We start from the raw sequence: 21728 nt of genomic DNA, 5'->3' as shown, positions 1-21728 counted from the left end.
GAGAACTTAGAGGTGCTATGCAATTAATTTAAAAGAATATAAGTTTTCAAATAATAGAAATCAATTTTTAAATTCAGTGAACTTTGGCAAAAATGGTTTGCAAAAGTAGTGAAAAAAACATATTTAGCTTTTTCCAGTTATATAATCAAGCCAACATTCCACTTGTTTAAACTTACTTGGTTACATACATGGCTAATGTACATTTGTTTTCTAAAATACACATTGTTCATAGAATTTTAAGATTTTGAAACTGGTTAATACAGATATTCTGTCCTAAGTCACAGATCAATTTCTAGGCAATGGAGATTTGTCCAGGTTTTTTCCCTTTTAGCTAGTACTTTCAGATAAATATGTAACAAGTAGAGCTTAAAGAAGCTTCGAAAGGTCATCTCTCTTATAATCCTTGATCTGAAGTAATGCTTAAAGACCTTTTAGAGAAGAAATTCCTTTTTAAAGATTTCATCAAGGGCGTATATTAAGTTTGATTTGGACATGTCACACCTTAGATAAACAGTAACTTGTATTTCACAATACACAGAAATCCTGCTTCTTGATTATAGAGATTGCATATGTATGTTTGTGCCTTCTGATTCTTATACATTTCCTTCTCTCCCTTAAGTTGGTCAGTACTTTTTCTTTAGAAAAGAAACAGCAAAACAAAATTGGGTATCCTGTAGCTATCCCCAAAAGTGTTCAACAGTTGACTCAAGAAAATTAGTGACCTACCATATGTAACTGAAATCAGGAAGCCTGCAGGGGAGAGTAGTTCCCCTAAAGATGTCACCTCTGGTCATCTAAGACCACCAGTAATCCCCTAAGAACATAACTGGTTTTTTCCTTTCTCTGTAATCTCATATGCTTGATTGGCCTGAGTATATCAGAAATGTACAGCAAAGGAACTAAACTGTTAAATGGATACAGCATATTTTGCATAAATCAAGTTTAAGATGAATCTACAGTTCTACTAAGTGCAAATGTCTCTGTATATATTTGTACCAGTAGTTGGTAATCAGTCATCTGAACTTCACAGTGGATATTGTTTTTATTTCTAGGTGTGCCAAAGAATCGGCACATAAGGACTTTAAAAAGGCAGTTGGTGCCTTTTCTGTAACTTATGATGCAGAAAACTATCAGCTTGTCATTTTGGTGAGTGTGTTTGAGTTGTCTATTTTTGGTGTATTTCATTTAGGGCATTTGCTTTGATAATAATGATGTCGATTTATATCCTTTAGTCTATCAATGAAGTCACCTCAAAGCGTGCACACATGCTGATTGACATGCACTTTCGGAGTCTGCGCACTAAGCTGTCTCTGATACTGAGAAATGAGGAAGCCAGTAAGCAGCTAGAGGTATGTGGCTTTCCCTAGGGATGGTTGTAAGATTATCTAGAAATAACTGTGTGTTTACAAAACTTGAATATGGGCAGCTTGTCCTTTATTTATTGTTTCTTAGCAATTCCTTATATTCTATATTTTGAAAAATTAAATTGTACAGTGCATAATCGTACTAAAATTTTTATGCCTGAGGTTTCAGAATTAAGCAGCAGTTTATGTATGCTAAGGAACTTCTGGCCAACTCACTTTTTACTAGAAGTTCATCAAAGCTGCTAATAAAATGAAGCAATGCTTCTTCCATATAACATGTTATCATTAAAGTACTAGAGAGTATTTAAATATCTAATCATATTCCTTTCATTATGTATGTTTATCTCTGTTTAAAAGGGTATAGAACTTCTTCATTCTAATTGGTTGTCACTCTTTAAAACTCCTGTCTTCAGATTCCTGCCAGAGGCTATTTCCCTAACTTACTATTTCGTCTCTTAAGGTGCATTTTATCTACTTTTATTAATCCTCCAATAATTTCCATCACCATACATTTATTTTCATTGATAACTATTTAGTACTTCCATCCATTACCATAGAAACTAAATGGATCTTAGTTTAATGTGCCAACTGAAGTATATTATTGTCAGATTCCAGAGTTCCTCATCATTATTCATTTCGTTAGAGGGAAAACACCATGCAGTTGAAATAGTAAAGAAAAAAAGGAGTTCCAAACTGCATTTTAAGAGAGAAGGTGACTACTACTAAAGGCTGTATTCTTGTAAAACCCTGTGAAACGTGCCACCTTCCAACTTACTATGTGATCGCTGAACTCTCAGCAGGAGAGGAGACATTCATATCTCCTTTTGCTACTTTGTTTTCCTTACGGCCATATGGAGGTCTATTTAATTGGTTTTTTACTCTCATTCTTTCTTGATGTCCCTGTGTTCACAAGTTTGTGGTTTCTTTAGTGATTCTCTCATAGCTTTTAGGCCAGAACAGCCTCCTTACTTTCATTGTGAGTATTGTGGAAATATACTCATTTACCTCTTCTTAAACATCTAATTCTTCTTAAATGGTCTGTTATCATACCTTTGGCTTATCATTTATCAGTGAATTATCAATTGAAAAGAATGAACCAGGTGAATGAACCAGGACTCAAAAAACATGACCTCTTGAAAAGTCCTAGGAATATTTGATACATTTTGTTGCTCTAATCTACAAAAAAGGATTTTATACTTTTTAAATTGTTTATAGTAGTTACACTCATTCATTCAAATTATCAGGTATGTTGAATAATGAGAAACTAGCGTGCATGCCTATCTTTTCTCACTACTAATATTAAAGAGATCCACATATTCAGATACGAAATTTCCATTTTTCAACATGAGCCACTAATATGTTTGGTTTTCATTAATGGCATGCTAGAACTAAACATTAAATTTTGATAATACTATCTAAAGAGAGTGATTATCCACAAGTTTGAGGTGTCAGTATAACCTAGTTCAGTCATCACTGAATATTTGAAAGAATTCATCTTACTTGTGGATCCAGATCACAAGGTCTTACAGACTCTGATCTCATTTTAGGTTGCAGGCACATATGTAAGATAAGCTGTAAATCTTTGATACTCTGTGATCATTCAATTTAATTACTATACCAAAATCTTTATGATTCCTTTACTCAGGTTGGGGATGGGGGTGGGAGGGTGTCTTTCTAATGTCATCACTTCATCAGAGGACTATCTAGGCCCACAGTATCGAGTGATAAGTTATGTAAATGGCACTGTTTCTAGAAAAAAAAATATATGCACACACACACACACCAATATCCTTTAATAAAATGAAATGAAACACAACATTGTAAAGCAATCATACTCCAATGAAAATGAATTAAAAAAATGAAATGAATACAATTTTCTGTAAAGATGGTATTTAAATTTTTTTTTTACTTAATTAATATTGAGTCTGTCAGACCCAGTGAGCTGGTTTTTATTTGGGAACATTTGATCTGCTTCTTAAGTATTACATTGATGTCATTGGTTAACTAAGGCAGCCTTGCAAATAGGTTTGCAAAAGTTACCTTGGAAAATTGTCAACAAGCCCTTTCCTGTTAACAAAAATATATCAAATGGCATAGACCTTTAGTGACCTAAAAAGTACTTACGCTGTGCGAAATATTTTCTTAAACCTGTTAGTTTCCAAGTGAAACTGATTTATAGGTCCCTGATATACAGGGTCAAGATAATTTACATGGCTGACCTAAATACAGTTGTCTTAATAGTTGATAAAGCATACTAATCAGATGTGTGTTTCTCTTCAGAGTTCAAGGCAACTTGCCTCAAGGTTTCACGAACAGTTTATCGTACGAGAAGATCTGATGGGTCTAGCTATTGGTACTCATGGTGCTAATATTCAGCAAGCTAGAAAGGTACCTGGGGTCACAGCTATCGATCTAGATGAAGATACCTGCACATTTCATATTTATGGGGAGGTAAATATTTTACTAAATAGTGTTTTTCTAAAATAAAAAATAGTATTTTAGCTGGCTCATCTTTTGTTGATTTAAATCTTTTCCCCATTTGTATTAGGATCAGGATGCAGTGAAAAAGGCTCGAAGCTTTCTGGAATTTGCTGAAGATGTCATACAAGTTCCAAGGAACTTAGTAGGTGAGTCGTCAATTGCTTTTGACACACACTACAAAAGCAAAAGTTAGGTAAACAGTTTATTTATACCGATAGAATTCCATTTTCACTCACTTGGGGAGTCACTTAGCTGAAGCTTAGTCTTTGAAATAGTCTGTTGCTACAGTGTACAAAAAATATTTGGTAAATACAGTCAAAGATTACATTTTCAGAAGGTGTGCAAAAGATACTGCTTTGCTAGTTCAAACCTACTGGTTCCTGGAAGGATAAATTTTGCACAGCCTCTTCACTATATGTATTTATATCTTAAATATGTTTTTTTCAAAATTAATGACATTTGGGGGCTTTTTATAATTTGGAATAGACTGGTATTTGATCTCTCTAATGGGGCTATAAAATGATAGCACTCTTCATTATCTCAGAGTTGAAGATCTGAATATAGGTTACTTAAATCTAATAAGTTCCAAAGCTAGAAGTAATTCCGAATGTCTCTAGGGCTTTCTGCAACGTCAACTGTAATTCTTCATTTTGACTTGTTTCATGATCATCACCAATCACGAGTACCAGCAAACACATGGGAACTCTTTATCTTTAGTAGAACATATCAACAAAGTGCAGTTTTATCAAGAATACTACATATGTTTTAAATTTATAAATAAAATTGGGACACACTGCCTATACATTTAAAAAAATTTTTAACTTGATATCATGACTGATTATAAAAAGTAATGCATGCCCTTTGGAATGTTTAAAGGAGAAGATAAGGACTTTCTATGCATTTTTTTCACCTACTTTCAGTTCTACTTAGCCTGCTCTTTTTATCAGCATAGAATTATAAACATCTTCCTATGCCATTAAAAAACACTTGGAATAGTATTTTTCTCCCAAAGACAATTAGTTTGAAGATGAAGTATAAAATACTAGTGAAATAATGCAGAATTATTTTCTCAACTATATACTACAGACAACCGAAGAGCATGACTATGTAATGTTACTGAGGTAACTTGCACACCAGTTGTGTGTATGGGAAATGTGTGATTAGCACCATCCTGGTTACCTCAGGATAAGTGGGGTTGTGAATGATATTTATTTTCCTCTTATTTGCAGTTTGTCAAGCAATTGCCTACATTTTATAGTTAGAAAAGTTATTTTAAATATAGAAATTCTTAGAAAATATAACCATTAGACAGTTTTTTCAAAAATTACTGAATAAAAACTTATGTGTCAGATTCACGAAAGTTCATTTTGGAGATGGCTTGATGATAGGGAAAGGTCTTGGGTGTAGGCGCTGGATCCAGATTTCAGCTCTACTTCACTTTTTGGTCGCTATTTGGCCTTGGGCAACTGACTTAGCCTCCTTGAGTCTACTTTCCTCACCTCTAAAACAAATGTGATCATAGTGTCTACCGTGTAGGATTGTGATAATTAAATAGGAAGATATAGATAGATAGTTATAGATAAAGATATAATTACATAAGCTCTGGATATAGTAGGGGACTCTGTAAATGTAGTTCTCTTTCCTTCCCCTATTCAAAACAATTCCAGTTCGGTAGAGCAGAATTATAGTAAGCTGTCAGTTGGGAATTGGAAATAACTATGTAACGTAGAATTGGATTGTTTGCTATTAAAAGTAGATTCTACCTGTGGTCTTACCTAAACAGAAGAGGATCCCAGCAGTGGCCTTTCACCAGAAAGCCTGATTTTCATTTTGTTCCTACCTAGAAAAATAAGACAGTTCTGTTTTAGAGGCTGTCTCTTCCAGCACTGGGAATGTTGGGAGTTTTCAGAAAGCGTTTTTGTATAAAATTTGGCAAGGCAGATCTATAGGGAGATGTCTAATAAGTATTGTATGAGTTTTCAAGTCCCACAATATGACTTATGATCTCTCTTATTTCCCACAAACTCTCTTTGGTACGTACACTGATTTATCTTTCTTTTCTAAAAATTTGCTTGTTTTTCACCCACTTTGACAGTGAATTGGTCTAATAAGTGTTATAGACATAAAGAAAAAAACCATGGGAAGACTCTCTCCTTCCTCCACCCCTTTTCATTTGAAGGGAAGAAGAGCTGAAATAATTGACAGAAAGACCTAAATCAGGAGTCCTGATTTAGTGGTGTCAGTTCTTTTCCCTGACCACTGACCAGTCATGCAGGTTATGACCAGTCAGAAGAGGTTATGGGGGTGAGTGAGGCTGGCACGCAAAGCAAGAGTGCCAAGGCTATGCTGATTAGAAGAACCACAAGGTTGTGCTTTGACAGGGCTTTCCCTGCATTCTTATTTAGGATTGGCTCAGCAAATTTTCGATTCCAGTTTTTTCCCCATCCCTACCTCAGGTGAAATGGTGGGGCAAGCACATGATGGGCGTGGCCAGTGCTGGGTGCTTTAAGAACCTTGGGAGAGCCCTTGGAATCAGATGTAATTCACATGTAGATTTCTAGAATCCCTTGTTCTTAATATTTGTAATGTCTTGCTTTACACTAATGCATGATGATGGCTGTGAAAGCAGTCATTTCCCAGTTAAGTATATGATTAAATTTTATAAAATGAGAGAATCGAGTGCCCATTCATTACTGGTATTTGAAGTCTTTGGAGTTTTAACAGATGATACTGATAAAACTTAATCTTGAATTGGTTTTAAGCTTTTCCATTGTGGTTTTAAGTTAAAAGTGTGATTTCTTAATCTTTTACTCTGACTAATCCCTTTACCTTCTAACATACTAATATAATTTGTGAGTAATGCACAAGAGTAGTAGTCCACTAACACATTGGCCTGAAGAATGTGTACTTTTAGATGTACTTATAGCTGCTTAAGCCACTTTTAAACTTAGAGTACCTTTTATAAATATGCCATATAAAATTCTAAAAATCTTTGCCATGGGCAAAGAAGCAGATTTCAATCAGGTACAGATAGAATTGAAATTGTCAAAGAACGAAGCCAATGTATTTTCTACTATCTGTCCTTTTCCTTAATTCCTTTTATAGAACTTTGCAGAAAGAATAATACACGCCACTATACCTGAACATTTAAAATATGCCCTTTTATGCCAAATAAGAGCCTATCTTTGAACTGCCTTAAAAATTCAAAATTGCCCGTATCAGTTCACAAGTATTATCAGTTCACAAGTATTAATCAACTCTAATACCTGACCAGAGGAGTTTGAACAATGATGACCTCATAAAATGGAAAGCCAGTTTGACTCTGTCTTTTTGAAAAGAGTCTCTGTTTTGGTTTTGAGATAGATAGACCGACAGACAGATACGGAGGAAGAAAGAAAGAAAGAACTGAAATTATATGAAATTTTATACGTATATATAAAATGTGATCGTTTATGGTGGGGTGTGCTTACTGGTTTGAGGTATGTGTTTTTAAAACCAAACATGAATTATTCATTTCTTACCTTAGGCAAAGTAATAGGAAAAAATGGAAAACTGATTCAGGAGATTGTGGACAAGTCAGGAGTTGTGAGGGTGAGAATTGAAGCTGAAAATGAGAAAAATGTTCCACAAGAAGAGGTATGTTTCTAGTGCGTATGTTTCTGGTTTCTCTAATAAAAGTAAAAGTCTTTTATTGTCTTATTTGAGATAGTAACTTAGAGGCCTCCAATATGCACATAATGTGAATGTAAAAAGTCTATCAGGCATTCCAGTTAATTGCAGTTGTAGATAACGGCCTCTGTTTATTCTCTAATGCTGTGATTGTGGATTAGTAATTTTAACCCCTTTAAGCCTTATTTCTTGATCTTCAACATGAGTAATCACAAATGTAAAAAAAAAAGTCTGAAGCACTCTTCACATATTACTTAATGTTCCTGACAGAGACAAAATTGGGACACTAGTTAGGTCTTCTGGCTTTCATCCTTTGGCTTTTTTACTTTGTGTGTCTGCTTATTTTGTGTGCTTTACATTTTTTAAAGTATTTGGGGTGGGGGGGTAAGGGCGTGCTCTTCTGTACAATGGTACTGTTTAAAATAAAATCCTTTCAAATTGCCATAATTTTCATATATTTCATAGTCTTTTGTCAAGGTTCTTTTAGCTGAAGTTAAATCTTTGTGCGCTTTTACTGCATAATGTTTGCATTCTGTAAGTTTGTTTACCAAGACTGTTTATAATAGCTTCTGTTCTTAAAAATATGATCATTGGTACAATAATGGAGCTAAATAAAGTCTTAGAAATTGGTCCTTTTTTTTTCTCTTTTGTGTTTTGTGTTTTTCACCAAGGAAATTATGCCACCAAATTCCCTACCTTCCAGTAACTCAAGGGTTGGACCTACTCCTTCAGAAGAAAAAAAGCATATAGATGTAAAGGAAAACAGCACTCATTTTTCTCAGCCTAACAGCACAAAAGTCCAGAGGGTAAGAAATAATGGTCACTTTGAATTATACTAAAAGTCATTTCTTCAGCCCAAATGTTACAGTTGGTGTTTTGGGTATTTTCTGTGGTTAGGCTCATAAGGCTACTCATGCTATATTTGTTTCAAATCTGATTGCCAGCTTATGAGATATTACAAACCGAAGTGATAACTACTCTTCAGTTTATTCACAGTGACAAATCTTATGCTGTAAACATAAAATACAGGGTTGCATTCAGTGGTCACATTTTTCTTTTGAGGGTGGACTTTTATTTTTTCATGCTGTAGCTCTTGAAATTTTACAGGTTGTAGTAGCTCAAAATGTACCCTCTGTTAGATGCATAAGTTACTACTTAAAACCATATTTTTAAAACTGACTTTCAATATTTGAACTAACCTAATTGTTTAGAAATGGATTTAGAAGTCCTGCAGTGAAAGTCCTGCGTTCAGGCTTCTGTGTATCGTTTGTTATAGTTAATGACATCACTTGCATTCCTTATACTGCTTTAGGTGTTAGTGGTTTCATCAATTGTAGCAGGGGAATCCCAGAAACCTGAACTCAAGGCTTGGCAGGTAGGAAAACATTCCTTGAAAAATACATTTTAATTTTATATTTTAATGTTTATTCCCCTGGTTAAGAAAGACTACAAATGATCGTCAGAGTTGGGGGATGTGGAGGAGTGTCTGTGGGTTCGTGGACCCATTGCCCTGGGAAAAAGCTCATATTCCTTCCTGTTGCTTATAATAAGGGCCTTTCTTTCACAGTCCCCTGACCAATATCATCTCTTACCACTCCTCTCCCTTGTACTTGAGAGAGGCTTGAGCCATACCTGAAGTACCTAGAGTTCTTGAAACACTACTCTGCTCTCTGTTGCTTCTAGACGTATGCACATGTTTCCTCTGCCTGGCGCACTCTTTTTCCTCCAACCTGCCACCTTGCTTTGACCGTACTCCTTGTGCAGCTTTCCTTGTATACTTTCCATAGGTCCCCTCCCCCTGACGGGCTCAAGAGCCTTTCCCCCTTTCATGCTCCGATGTGTTCGCCCCTATCGTAGCGCTTACTACATAGATATTTACTAGTTATCTCGTCACATTGTTAGTTCCTTGAGGGCAGACACCCGCCCTCAACCTGGCCTGTGAGAACTGTTTATGGGGAGAATATTATGACTCACAAGAGATTAAAAGCAAAAATGCCATTTTGTAAAAAGAAATATAACCGCAAGTAGATTGGATATTCCTCTCTGCTGGGCAGGCCAGTTCTCATCCCAGAACAGGAAATCACTTTTTCCTGGTGTCTGCTCTTGCCTTTCTTTGTCGTAATTTAACCATTCTGGTCCACTAGTAATGTGCTTAAATTAGAGTGGCACTTGGGTACATCAACAGTTTGGAAATGTTGAAAGAGAATTTTTTTTCATTATTTGCTCCACAGTTGATCAACTAAATCTGTGACATAGGATTTTCAAGCTTATTTTGGTCATATGTGATCCAGGGGGAAGGGCGTAGCATTTCATCATAGGGCATTTTGGAAAATAATATGGTTAACTGCTTTGTAACAAAGCTGGGGGAAAAACGCAACCGTCAGAAATGTTTTTGAGAAAAAAAGATCTGAGTCATAGGCCTGATTGTTTCCATAGTTCATATATTATTCAATCAAAAAAAAATCCATGTGAAGCTCATGGGTTTTCAATGGCACCTGATTCATTAGGTGGTTGTTGTTACTAGGAAGCAGTGCCTTGCTTACCAGATGGATGTCAGTCTGCAAGCAGTATTTCCTAATTGTTTAGTTTTGTACCCTATCAACAGCCATGTTCATGTGGAAGGAAAAAGAAAAAACCTATTTCAACCCCACATGCATGTAAGACTCTGTGTACTGAGCGCAAGCAAACAAAAGCAGCCCAGCGGTACCCACACCTATCAAATGAATGCTCTTTTTTTTTTTTTTTTTTTTTAAATGCGGTACGCGGGCCTCTCACCGCCGCGACCTCTCCCGTCGCGGAACCCAGGCTCTGGAAGCTCAGGCGCAGCAGCCACGGCTCACGGGCCCAGCCGCTCCGTGGCATGCGGGACCCTCCCGGACCGGGGCACGAACCCGCGTCCCCTGCATCGGCAGGCGGACTCTCAACCACCGGGCCACCAGGGAAGCCCTGAATGCTCTTTTTAAAAGGGTGATACTTGTAAGCTTCTTGGCTTCTCACACCTAGAAACTTCACCTAGAGAATTCTAATGTATCTACATCAAAGCTCCTGTGTGCTTTTCTTTAGTCACTTGTGAATATCAGTAACCATGTGAATTTCATCAGTAGCCGAATATTGAATTATTCTTAACTTTGAATGTCATAATTGCCAGCTATTAGTTTGCACAACTGGCCTAGGCTTCCCTATAACTGTGACAAGAAATAGTTTTTTTCTCATTTGTACTGATGGGCTAGAAGTATACATTTTTAGTCTACTCCTTTTTTAAAATCTATCCTTATATTAAAGTAGTACCATAGAGAGATCAAACTTTCCTGATGATTCAGTCCTTTACTATGTTCAGAGCGCATTATGGAAGTATATTGAAATGCTAAATTTTATGCTCATGGATGTGCCTAGTTTTTTTCCCCCCCACAGAATAATTACTAAGTGCATTTTAATTTCTTATTCTTCTTGTTTGTGTTTTGTTTGTACTCTGTTGACTTGGCTAGCAAAGTTGATTTAGTTTCTACTTTTGTACCCTGGTATCTAATTTTGAATTATTTTTTAAAGAATTTGATCTAGATAAAATCTGTAGTAAATGATTTAGAGTATTTTAAAGTATTCGTTTTGTTTATGCTTCTCATGTTAAAGCTTATATAATTTTGAGTTACATAATTTATGAGTTTACCAACATTTATTAGTGTTTATATCATAGTAACCTGATGGATTTAAGGGTTGCTATACTGATCTGTCCTTATACACAGTAGGTGGGTAAAATATACCAACTACTTTTGTTTTTAGGTATTGGTTTATATTTTCAACAAACTTTCATGTACTTACTGTTTGTCAGACCCTGTGCTAGGGATTTAGTCATTATTTGCATTTTTCAGATTAATTCACCATTAATTTTATAGGATTATTGTTGCCATCTCTTTTTCAGGGTATGGTACCATTTGTTTTTGTGGGAACAAAAGACAGCATCGCTAATGCCACTGTTCTTCTGGATTATCACCTGAACTATTTAAAGGTGAGGACAGGAAGAACTTTAACGTTGAAACCTTTTGCACTAAAATGTAAAAACTCCATAGTAAGTCTTAAAGCAATTAAGTTTCATACTAGCCTGTACATGATAATCAAAGACCTGTAAAAGATAATAGAAAAAAATGTTCATTTCGTTTAGCTTATTATATTCCTTCTGAAAACACGTCAGTTTTCCATCATTATAAATTTAAGGACCAGTATCCCAGTTCTCAAGAAACTCCCCTATTTCCCATTATTCTTCTGTTAAACCCTTATACTCACTTTAGACAATCCTGTCAAAAATACATTTCATCCCATTGATCCTTTCTAGCCCTTGTGAGTTTTTTCCAGGACAAATTTCGTGTCTGTAACACTTGCCTTTGTTGTCCCTTTTATGTCATTTATCAAGGAAATCCCAGGGTTTCATGAAGTCCTCTGTTTAAATGTTTACCCTTCGTAATTTTCTCTATACTCTGTTATTACAAAATAGAAACAATTTGTGTTGTTTTATAAATGCACAATTTTAGTTAGTATTTGTACAGTTATGCCTCCTCTAGCTTACAAACTGGAAAGCAGGAACGAGGAGGCTGCAAGGCATAGCAGAAAGAGCACTGGATTGGCAATCCAGTGATTTGCTTGGGGTCTCTCTTCTTCCATGAACTAGCTCTGTGTCTATAGGCAAATCACCTCCCTAGACTAGGTGCTTTTTAAAATTTCTTTTGGCCAAATGTTCTGTAATTCGATAAAATAGAATTTCACCCATGTCCCTTTTATAATTTCTTCTTTGTATCCATATGTATCAAAAATACATTGTAACTGGTACTAAATAGTATTTTTAAAGCAATCCAAGTTTCTATTTTATTTATGATGCTATCTTAATAAGAATTTTTTTGCTGATTTCTTAAAGAAATAAAATTAAATAATTTATAGTTATATGTAAACAAGGAAGGAAAATACAATAGCTAGGCACTTCTTATCATTCTTATGGTGGTCAGTTAATAATTGCAAGTGGGGAGGTTTCATCCAGCAAGGTTTGCATGGATAGGATACCCCATTGATTTGCTTATTCACTTTTGTTTTAAAGTGTGTTTTATGTGTAATCTGTTGTATGTGTTTTTCTTCATATTCTTAGCTTAAATAATTTTGAAGACCTGGAGAGTTAGGGTTGCATTGTATCAGTCCCTTGTTCTTTTGACTAATGTTCTTCCTTAGATCTTTTGATTTATTCTTCACAATTGAGTATCTTTTTTGGTTATCAGCAGCTGTCCTGTTGTTGCCATTCTTTCCATCACCAGATCTTCCCTCGAGTGGGCTTGGCATCTCTCACCAAAAGGTGACTGCTTTGCCCCAGTGGGATAACCTGGACTACCATTCTGTTTTGCAAGATACACCCATTCCATGAGCTCTAACTGTACTTTTGGAGTAAGCCACTCACTCAGCTGCAGTCTCTTCTTTGTTCAAGTCCTCTGTAAAACAAATTCTGGTTCAGAGCACAGATGAAGCTCATCTAGATTCTTACCTGCCCTTTTCCTGAGGCTGCCATAACCAAGATTTTAGGAACCTAGCTTTACAGAGGCTTCCCCAGTGACTGTTCATGTGGACGGTCCCTATGACGGCGTCTGCTTGACTGAGACACCCAGTGCTACTCTAGTTGTGGATCCAGTTCCCTATAGCTAGTAAATAGATGCTTATGGGTAGATTGGAAGAAGGGTTAGAATTGAGACTTCATCTGGATTTGACAGAACCCAACATATTGGAAGCATTGTGTGTTGAGGGTCTGTTAATGGACCCCAGGTGTATATTTTGATCAACTGACTATACTGTTCGTCATACTTGTTCTAGCAGAGTTGTAGTCTTTAAGAGGTTTTCAAGGCATGATATAAGATATCCAACTTGTTTTTGTCAACTATTAAATAGTTCCCCTATATAAGGAATATAAACATTTTCAGTTCATCGAAGATAATTGTTTCTTAATTGTATAGTCACGTCCAAAGACCTGCCATAGTATATGTTCTTTGAAAGCAGAAGATGGCCCAGACTCAGTGTTTTGTTAATTAAGATATTAAGTGGCAAATCTATTTCAATTAAGATTATTTACAATGTGTGATTTTTAAGGTTAGCTGGTTAAACCTTAAATGTCATTTATCTGTATTCATACGTTTTAGAGTTGTTTTATTCAATATCCTATTATCAAGAGGTCCAAAAACTAGCATATTTGTGCCTTAGGAGATCTATCGGATAATAGTGCCAAATTAAATAACTTTAAATTCTATCAGTATAATTTTAATGCTTAGTATTTTTGTTATATCTCTAATTCTGGACATCAATAATATGTTATCTATAGTAAATTTATTTTTAAGGAGACCATTCAATTTCCTGATAATTCTGTGTAACAGTGTTTACTATAAATTTAGAACTGAAATTGAAATATTTCCAGTATACTTTTTATCTGATGAAAAGGAGAAAGGTATTTTTAAGTAAAATGTCAAACTATTTTTACTGTTATCTTGTATATTTTAAATAGGAAGTAGACCAGTTGCGTTTGGAGAGATTACAAATTGATGAGCAGTTGCGACAGATTGGAGCTAGTTCTAGACCACCACCAAATCGTACAGATAAGGAAAAAGGCTATGTGACTGATGATGGTCAAGGAATGGGTCGAGGTAGTAGACCTTACAGAAATAGGGGGCACGGCAGACGCGGTCCTGGATATACTTCAGGTACAAACTAAGCATTTTACTCAGTAACTTTATCTGTTCCTAGACTTAATAGCTGCTAATCTCTAATACTCATTAGAACCCCATTATAACAGTTTCTCACTACATGGTTTCCAATTCACAGTGCGTCAAATTGTGTTGCAAGAGACATAGAGTAAAAACCTGATAATAACACATAGAGTTCACAGGGCAGGTGTGAGTCTGTCCACATTCTGACTGGGGATAAATCTGCTTAAGCCCTTGTACGTTGATGACTTTCCTAAGGCCTTTCCTGATTTTATTACTGTATAGCCAAAACTTTTTTCATTTGTGTACTGTGGCTCATTTTTTGTCAGGCATGTGCTGGTCATACTTGCTGGATGGACTGTGTAAATCAGGGGTCTGCATCCTGTGGCTCGTCAGGTGATTTTGAGTGGCATGGCCAAAGTGAGCCCTAGGCACAGTCAAGAAGTAGGCGAAGCTTCTCTTTGCCTTCTCAGCTCTTCTTTCAGTGCTTCTTTCTTCTCTCCCAGTACCTTTCATTGAACGCTGTCCCACTGCCAGTGCCTACTGTCTTTCTTGCTCAACTGTGTATCTACTATGTAACTTGCTTATGATGGTATAAGGTATAATCCATCTCACAAATATTTGCATTTCAAAAAGGAACTCTTTAAGATGGAAAAGCCTTCAAGATCCACAGGAATGAAGCTATAATGGTGAAGCTATAATTGGTCATTAGCTCCAACAGAGGAAGAGAGAGAGGTAGTAGAGCTGATATTCTGGAGTCGGGGAGAGAGACACCTACTCCTAAGGCCAACCTTGAACCTAACCCCTAATCCCTCTCCCAGCAGTCTGTTCTTTATGCTGTTGAAGTCCCCCGTCACCGTGGAGCTCTTTTCCCCACTCCCATCCCTTATGTCATTAACCCAGACCCTCAGGCATAACAAGTTTATTACAATAAATCCTTTATAATAATCAATTATCCCAGTGGGAGTGGGAGGGAAGGTTGTGGACCAAGCATCAGGCAAGCATATCCCCATTCAGCTAGGTCCAATCCCTTATCGCACAAGAGACCCTTCCCTGAGATAGTAGCCATGGTGGCCACCTTTGCCACCCTCTCTGAGGTGACCAAAATGTATGCATTCCCCTCTGTGCCTGGGCCAAACCTTGTTAAAAGGAACCCTCTTTATAGAGGTTTTGTTGATCAAGGTATTGCATTTAACTGTTGTAGACAACTTTTCCTCCAGAGAGCACAGATGTTTAAAGGAGCACAGCTGTTTAATGATGTGGCATACTCAGGTTTGAACTTAGATGGCTAATAAAATCTTTTATTTTTTTTAATGAGAACCAAAAATGTTTAAAACAAAAATTACCTCAAATATTGTGGAGACCTTCATTTTGAATTTAAGATAATTTGTTTTACAAAATGGAAGGTGATAATACTCTTTGGTGGGCTTATAAATTGGGAAGAGTAATGGATTACCCCTGAAACGTCTCTGGAAGCTTCTGTTAACCTAACTTTTTTTTTAAGTCGGACAACGGTATATAACTTTTAACTCTCGATAGGAACTAATTCTGAAGCATCAAATGCTTCTGAAACAGAATCTGACCACAGAGATGAACTCAGTGATTGGTCATTAGCTCCAACAGAGGAAGAGAGGGAGAACTTCCTGCGCAGAGGAGACGGGCGACGGCGTGGAGGTGGAGGAAGAGGACAGGGAGGAAGAGGACGCGGAGGTGGCTTCAAAGGTACAGAGGTTTTCATTAGGCGAGAAATGAAGGTCAGTTGTAACAGCTGTCTGAAGTTCTGTGAAGAACCTTGCTGATTCAGTGATGTATTACCAAGACCCCCATTTCTCTGGTTTTGTACTGGTCACCATGGGAAAGGCTCATGCAATTGGCAATATTAGACAGCCTTCCTTTCCCTCTGGTTCACATAGAATAAATACATGAATTAACACTGATAACTAGTTTCACCTCTTCTGGTATTCTAAACATCACAGTCTGATCATTAGCTCAGGTTGACCTGTAACAGCTGATGCAGAATTGTGATGCCTTAGAAATATTTTCTGTTCCTTGGTAGCATGCTAGGTTATTAGCCAGTGTGTAACTGGAATCACTAGGTTGTTGATCCTATGTTAGATTCTGTGGTGGATCTAAATAAATTGAGGATGGGGGAACAAAGAACTTCCAATAAGCATGTCAGAATCAGTGACCATCGAACCTTTTAAAAACGTCCCTATAGGAAACGATGATCACTCCCGAACAGATAATCGTCCACGTAATCCAAGAGAGGCTAAAGGAAGAGCCGCAGATGGATCCCTCCAGGTAAACCTGTGTGCCTCTTTCCATCTCAATTGTTTGAGTTACAGTACTTTGAGATGTATGAGTTCATTTTACTTGATTTTTAAGCATGTTCAAAGGTTGTGAATTTGGTACATTGAAATATTTTCCTTTCAACACTACATTTGTGGGCAGTCTTAGTCCTTTGCGACAAGTATACAAAGAAGATTTCTCGAGAGAATATGCAGTCTCAGTATTTCTGAAGACTTTGCAGCTTCAGTGTGACTTCAATACCACATTGGTGGTCCAACCGCCCCCCCACCCCCCCCCACCAACTGCCCAAGAAAAGAAACATCCAGGAATGAACCAAGAGAGACTTGCGTCAGCCCTGTGGGTCCCTCCTCCCCTGAGTTACATGGATAGAGTGTCCTCTTTGAGTGGAAAGTAAGAGAAAAAAGGTGTCTGGCTCAAGGGTAATAATCATGATACACAGGGCTGTTGACACTCAGCTGGTACTTGCTGAATCAGTCAGCTGCTTATATACAGCCAGCCTCTATTCTGAGAACCCCATCTCAAGTGGTAATCACCTGTGCTGAACCCATTGTTAAGTAATTTGAAAATTACCCCTGAGCGTGTCCAGACAGACACCTTTGCTGAGTGCTCTGTGTGTGTTTTATCTTACTTAATCTTTCAGCAGCCCCCTGAAGTGTAAAAAGTTTTATTATTCTGTTTTATAGGTGAGTAAACTGATGTTTAGAAAGATTGAATCACATAGATGGCATACGGTAGAGTGATATTTGAATACTGGTATCTGATTCCCAGAACCCATGTTCTCTTCTGCTGCTTCTTTAATTCTGAAGACTTAATCCAAGTAGTTAGGGTTCCTTCATGCCTATGGATTGGTTTGGGACCAATACCCAAGATTAGTGAGAGATGATTTTTAAGGGCAGAAACTCCATGATGGAGTATTTCTTAGAATTCATAGCGGTTGTAAGTAGGTGTTAACCATTGGCTGGTTCTTAAGGACCAGCATAGAAAAGACCTTAGACGTAGATAGAGATCGATGAAATAATGCACACACATGTGCCTTACAGAGATGTAAGGCATTTATGTACCAGTTTTATAATTCCGCTCTTCACAACCCAACAGTTAAAACAGTCACCCAGGACCAACACTTAAACACACTTTGAAATTACAGCAAACCATTTTGGGATTATATGTCACATTTGTACTTGAAGCAGATCAATATTTGTAATTGTTTTAGGCCCATTTGTCAATATTATCTTCCTTTTGTACAGCATTTAGAAGTCTATTTAGCAGTGTTTAAGTGTTCAGTGTTGGCACTTAAAATATTGCATAAATCTCAGAATATTATTTTTTAAATTGTATTCATCTCTACACTCTTCCTGGGATTCCAGTTCTTCCACACATTAGTGTCTTCAGATTTCCCTGTACCATTCTTATTCTTCAGAGTTCAAGTTGTATGATCATCTGACTTGCCTTACTGAAGGCAAGTAAGTAGCCTTACTGAAGCTACTAGAAACCAACGCTCGTATTTTTTTTTATTGTAAGACAGTGAGAGCCCTCAGTGTAAGGAAACTTAATTATACTCATGATAGACAGAAAGATGTCAACTAAAGCTTAGAAGAAGACATGGCAGGATTGTGAGTTTTTATCTAACTTTGGACACAGTGAGATGACCAGTGTGTTCCAGTTAAAGAAGAGTGTTTTAAAATCAGAAACCAAATAAAGATCCTACCTGACCATAATTTCTTGCACTTCTTCTATTCTCACCCCCATATCCCCCTTTTAAGATGTGGAATTTACCCTTCGGGCTTAAATTTCTCATCAGGCCAATTACAGATTACAGTAGGATATGGTCTGTGTATATAACAACTGTAACTTGTTTTAGATCAGAGTTGACTGCAATAATGAAAGGAGTGTCCACACTAAAACATTACAGAATACCTCCGGTGAAGGTAACCGGCTGCGTACGGGTAAAGATCGTAACCAGAAGAAGGAAAAGCCAGACAGCGCGGATGGTCAGCAACCACTTGTGAATGGAGTACCCTAAACGGCATAATTCTGGAGTTATATTCCCTATACCATTTCCGTAATTCTTATTCCATATTAGAAACTTTGTTAGGCCAAAGACAAATAGTAGGCAAGGTGGCACAGGGCATGAAATGAACACCAGTTCTGTTAAGAATTTTATTTTTTGTCATATTGGCCATAAGCAACAGTTTTCAGATTTGCACAAAGAAACAGATCTTAAAATTTTGAAACATTACTTTTTTTTTTTTGGCGGTACGCGGGCCTCTCACTGTTGTGGCCTCTCCGGTTGCGGAGCACAGGCTCCGGATGCGCAGGCTCAGCGGCCATGGCTCACGGGCCCAGCCGCTCCCTGGCATAGTGAGATCTTCCCGGACCGGGGCACGAACCCACGTCCCCTGCATCGGCAGGCGGACTCTCAACCACTGCGCCACCAGAGAAGCCCCTGAAACATTACTTTTAAGTAATTAAGTATACTTAGCACTTCAGGACAGGATTTTTGTTTGGTTTATTTTTTAAATACCAAGCAGTGGTATTCTTTCTTAATTTGGACCGTTATCCTGCGTTGGGTGATAACTCACTGGTACATTTCAGTTTTTCTGAATAAATAGCATTTATGGTAATCATATTACACTTCTGTTTTCAGTCTCATACGGAAGGCCAATGACATTTCATGTCCTGTGTCAGTTTATGTTTTGGTCCACTTTTCCAGTATTTTAGTGGACCCTGAGATGTGTGTGATGTGACGTTTGTCATTTTCATTAGCAAAAAAAAAGTTGTATGATCTGTGCCTTTTTTATATCTTGGCAGGTAGGAATATTATATTTGGATGCAGAGTTCAGGGAAGATAAGTTGGAAACACTAAATGTTAAAAGATGTAGCAAACCCTGTCAAACATTAGTACTTTATAGAAGAATGCATGCTTTCCATATTTTTTTTTCTTACATAAACATCAGGTTAGGCAGTATAAAGAATAAGACTTGTTTTTGTTTTTGTTTTGTTGCACTGAAGTTTGACAAATAGTGTTATTGAGAGGGATGTGTAATTTTTCTATATAGACAGGAGAAGAAATAACTGTCTTTTCATTTGAGAGAGGCTAAAACATTTTCAGCTAGGAGCAAATCTTCCTGGTCAAAAGTTAGTAGGATATGCCTTCTCTTTGGCCTGATGACCAGTTTTAAATTAGAGCTGTTTTTATTTTGTCCTCCCCATGTTTTGTGAAGTTTTTCATACTTTAATTTCAAGCTTATTTGGGGGAGATAGGAAGGTCATTTCCATGTGTGCATAATAATCCTGTGAAGTACAGGTACTTTGTCTAAGAAACAATGGAAGCAGGTTAAATGTTTTGTAAACTTTGAAATATTAGGTCCAAATGTATAAGCAGAATTGGAAAGCAGACTAGGATTGGTTAACAAATGATACTTTTTTCCTTTAGTTTTTTGATGTGTTGGATTTTGGGTTTGAGTCTCTCTTTTTTTTTTTTTTTTCTTATGAACAAGATTTACAGAGGAAAAATATGTGAAGGACCTTCACTCTAAGATGTTATATTTTTCTTAAAAAATAACTCCAAGTAGGGGTACCACTGAATCTGTACAGAGCCGTACAAACCGAAGTTCTGCCTCTGATGTATTTTGTGGGTTAGTTTCTTTGAATTTTCATTTTACGGTTACTTTTCCTTGCATACAAATAAGCATATAAAAATGGCAACAAACTGCACATGATTTCAAGAATATTAAAAAGTCTTTTAAAAGTATTGCCAAACATTAATGTTGATTTCTAGTTATTTATTCTGGGAATGTATAGTATTTGAAAACAGAAATTGGTACCTTGCACACATCATCTGTAAGCTGTTTGGTTTAAAATACTGTAGATAATTAACCAAGGTAGAATGACCTTGTAATGTAACTGCTCTTGGGCAATATTCTCTGTACATATTAGCAACAACAGATTGGATTTTATGTTGACATTTGTTTGGTTATAGTGCAATATATTTTGTATGCAAGCAGTTTCAATAAAGTTTGATCTTCCTCTGCTAAATTGACGTTGATGCAATCCTTACAAATGATTGCTTTTAAAATTTTAAGATAGGAAAAGAAATCTATAAAACGTTCTGTTACAAAATGTAACTGTATTACCATTGGAAATTTCACATGTCATAGGAAGTTAGCCGTTATCTACCAACTTTCAAGAACTTGATCTTGTTTAATAAGGTGGAAAAAGTCAACAAAATGGTACAAAAGCACATTGTGCCATTACAATATGCACTAAGTCTCTTTTTTTACAAAGGCTGAATTCAGCAAGGCGCTAACTTGCTTAAATGTGAATTACTAACTTCTAAAACTGTAATTTGAGTCACATGTTTTCAAACGGAGTTGGAGTTTATTCATATTACAATATTTGTGTGCTAAACGTGTATGTTTTTCAGTTCAAAGTCATGTTTTTAAAATCTTATTAAAGTTTCAAAAATCTGAAGATTGTTTATCTAGATGTAAATTTTTATTAAAAAGTTGCACTTATGAAAAAGCAAAAAATTAGTCTGACAGATGTTTGCTCCTGGTCTTAAATTTCTAAATATAACAAAAATTAACGATGGGGGGAGGTATTAATCATGCAAAGCATACATTATGCCTTGCAAATAATCTTCTATGTGCCCTTAAAAAGCAGAAAAGTAGATATTTGAAACTAATTCTGCATATCCCCAGTTAGAGAATTTGAACACATTAATTACATAGGATGCTACTAAACCGTGTTAAACACATACTCTTGTCTGAGCACACATAAACTTACCTTGCCATTTGGAAAATATTAAATATGTCTATGTTGAAAAATAGCAGCCATCCTCAAGTAACTTTGTTGGGTTTTCCTGGTCTCGCATTTCAGTGCTCGCTACACGTGAACAACCTATTGGTGGCAGCAGGCTTGAGACTCAACTTGGCTCACTCGGAGGCATTGCTCCCATCTGACCATGATCTTCCCGTTCCTGGTGGTTAGGAATATAGTGCCTTTTAGAGTCAATATACCGATTTGATCACTTTTGAGCCAGTTTGGTTCATGGCCATAAATAGCATCTTTCCCTCATGACCCTCTGATGCCTCTGATAAGCAGTTATTCTGAAATAGCCATTACCAGATGCTAGTCTTGATTGCTCAGAAGGCTTAATGTGTACCAGTATTTAAATTTTGATCGT

General features: G+C 36.6%; 1 protein-coding gene across 14 annotated transcripts in view; it reads left to right on the top strand.

Annotated features, from left to right (window-relative positions):
• The window catches only part of FMR1 (fragile X messenger ribonucleoprotein 1), a 36535-nt gene extending 15522 nt beyond the window's left edge, over positions 1–21013 (top strand). The window contains exons 6-17 of one of the 14 annotated variants that reach the window (XM_067724085.1): positions 1053–1146; positions 1233–1349; positions 3645–3815; positions 3913–3991; positions 7372–7481; positions 8186–8320; positions 8827–8889; positions 11431–11517; positions 14035–14230; positions 15848–15955; positions 16452–16534; positions 18453–21013. In XM_067724085.1, the coding sequence (XP_067580186.1) occupies positions 1053–1146; positions 1233–1349; positions 3645–3815; positions 3913–3991; positions 7372–7481; positions 8186–8320; positions 8827–8889; positions 11431–11517; positions 14035–14230; positions 15848–15955; positions 16452–16534; positions 18453–18563 (1354 nt within the window). In that variant the 3' untranslated portion in view covers positions 18564–21013. Of the gene's footprint in view, positions 1–1052; positions 1147–1232; positions 1350–3644; positions 3816–3912; positions 3992–7371; positions 7482–8185; positions 8321–8826; positions 8890–11430; positions 11518–14034; positions 14231–14945; positions 15956–16451; positions 16535–18401 lie in introns of those variants that run through there. The other 13 variants (XM_067724083.1, XM_067724080.1, XM_067724079.1 and 10 more) reach the window with 13 other exon arrangements.
• Positions 21014–21728: the final 715 nt, after the last annotated feature.

The sequence above is a fragment of the Pseudorca crassidens genome, chromosome X (genome assembly GCF_039906515.1).
Source record: "Pseudorca crassidens isolate mPseCra1 chromosome X, mPseCra1.hap1, whole genome shotgun sequence".
In the NCBI taxonomy this organism is placed as follows: Eukaryota; Metazoa; Chordata; class Mammalia; order Artiodactyla; family Delphinidae; genus Pseudorca; species Pseudorca crassidens.
This window is presented reverse-complemented; position numbering and strand designations above follow the sequence as displayed.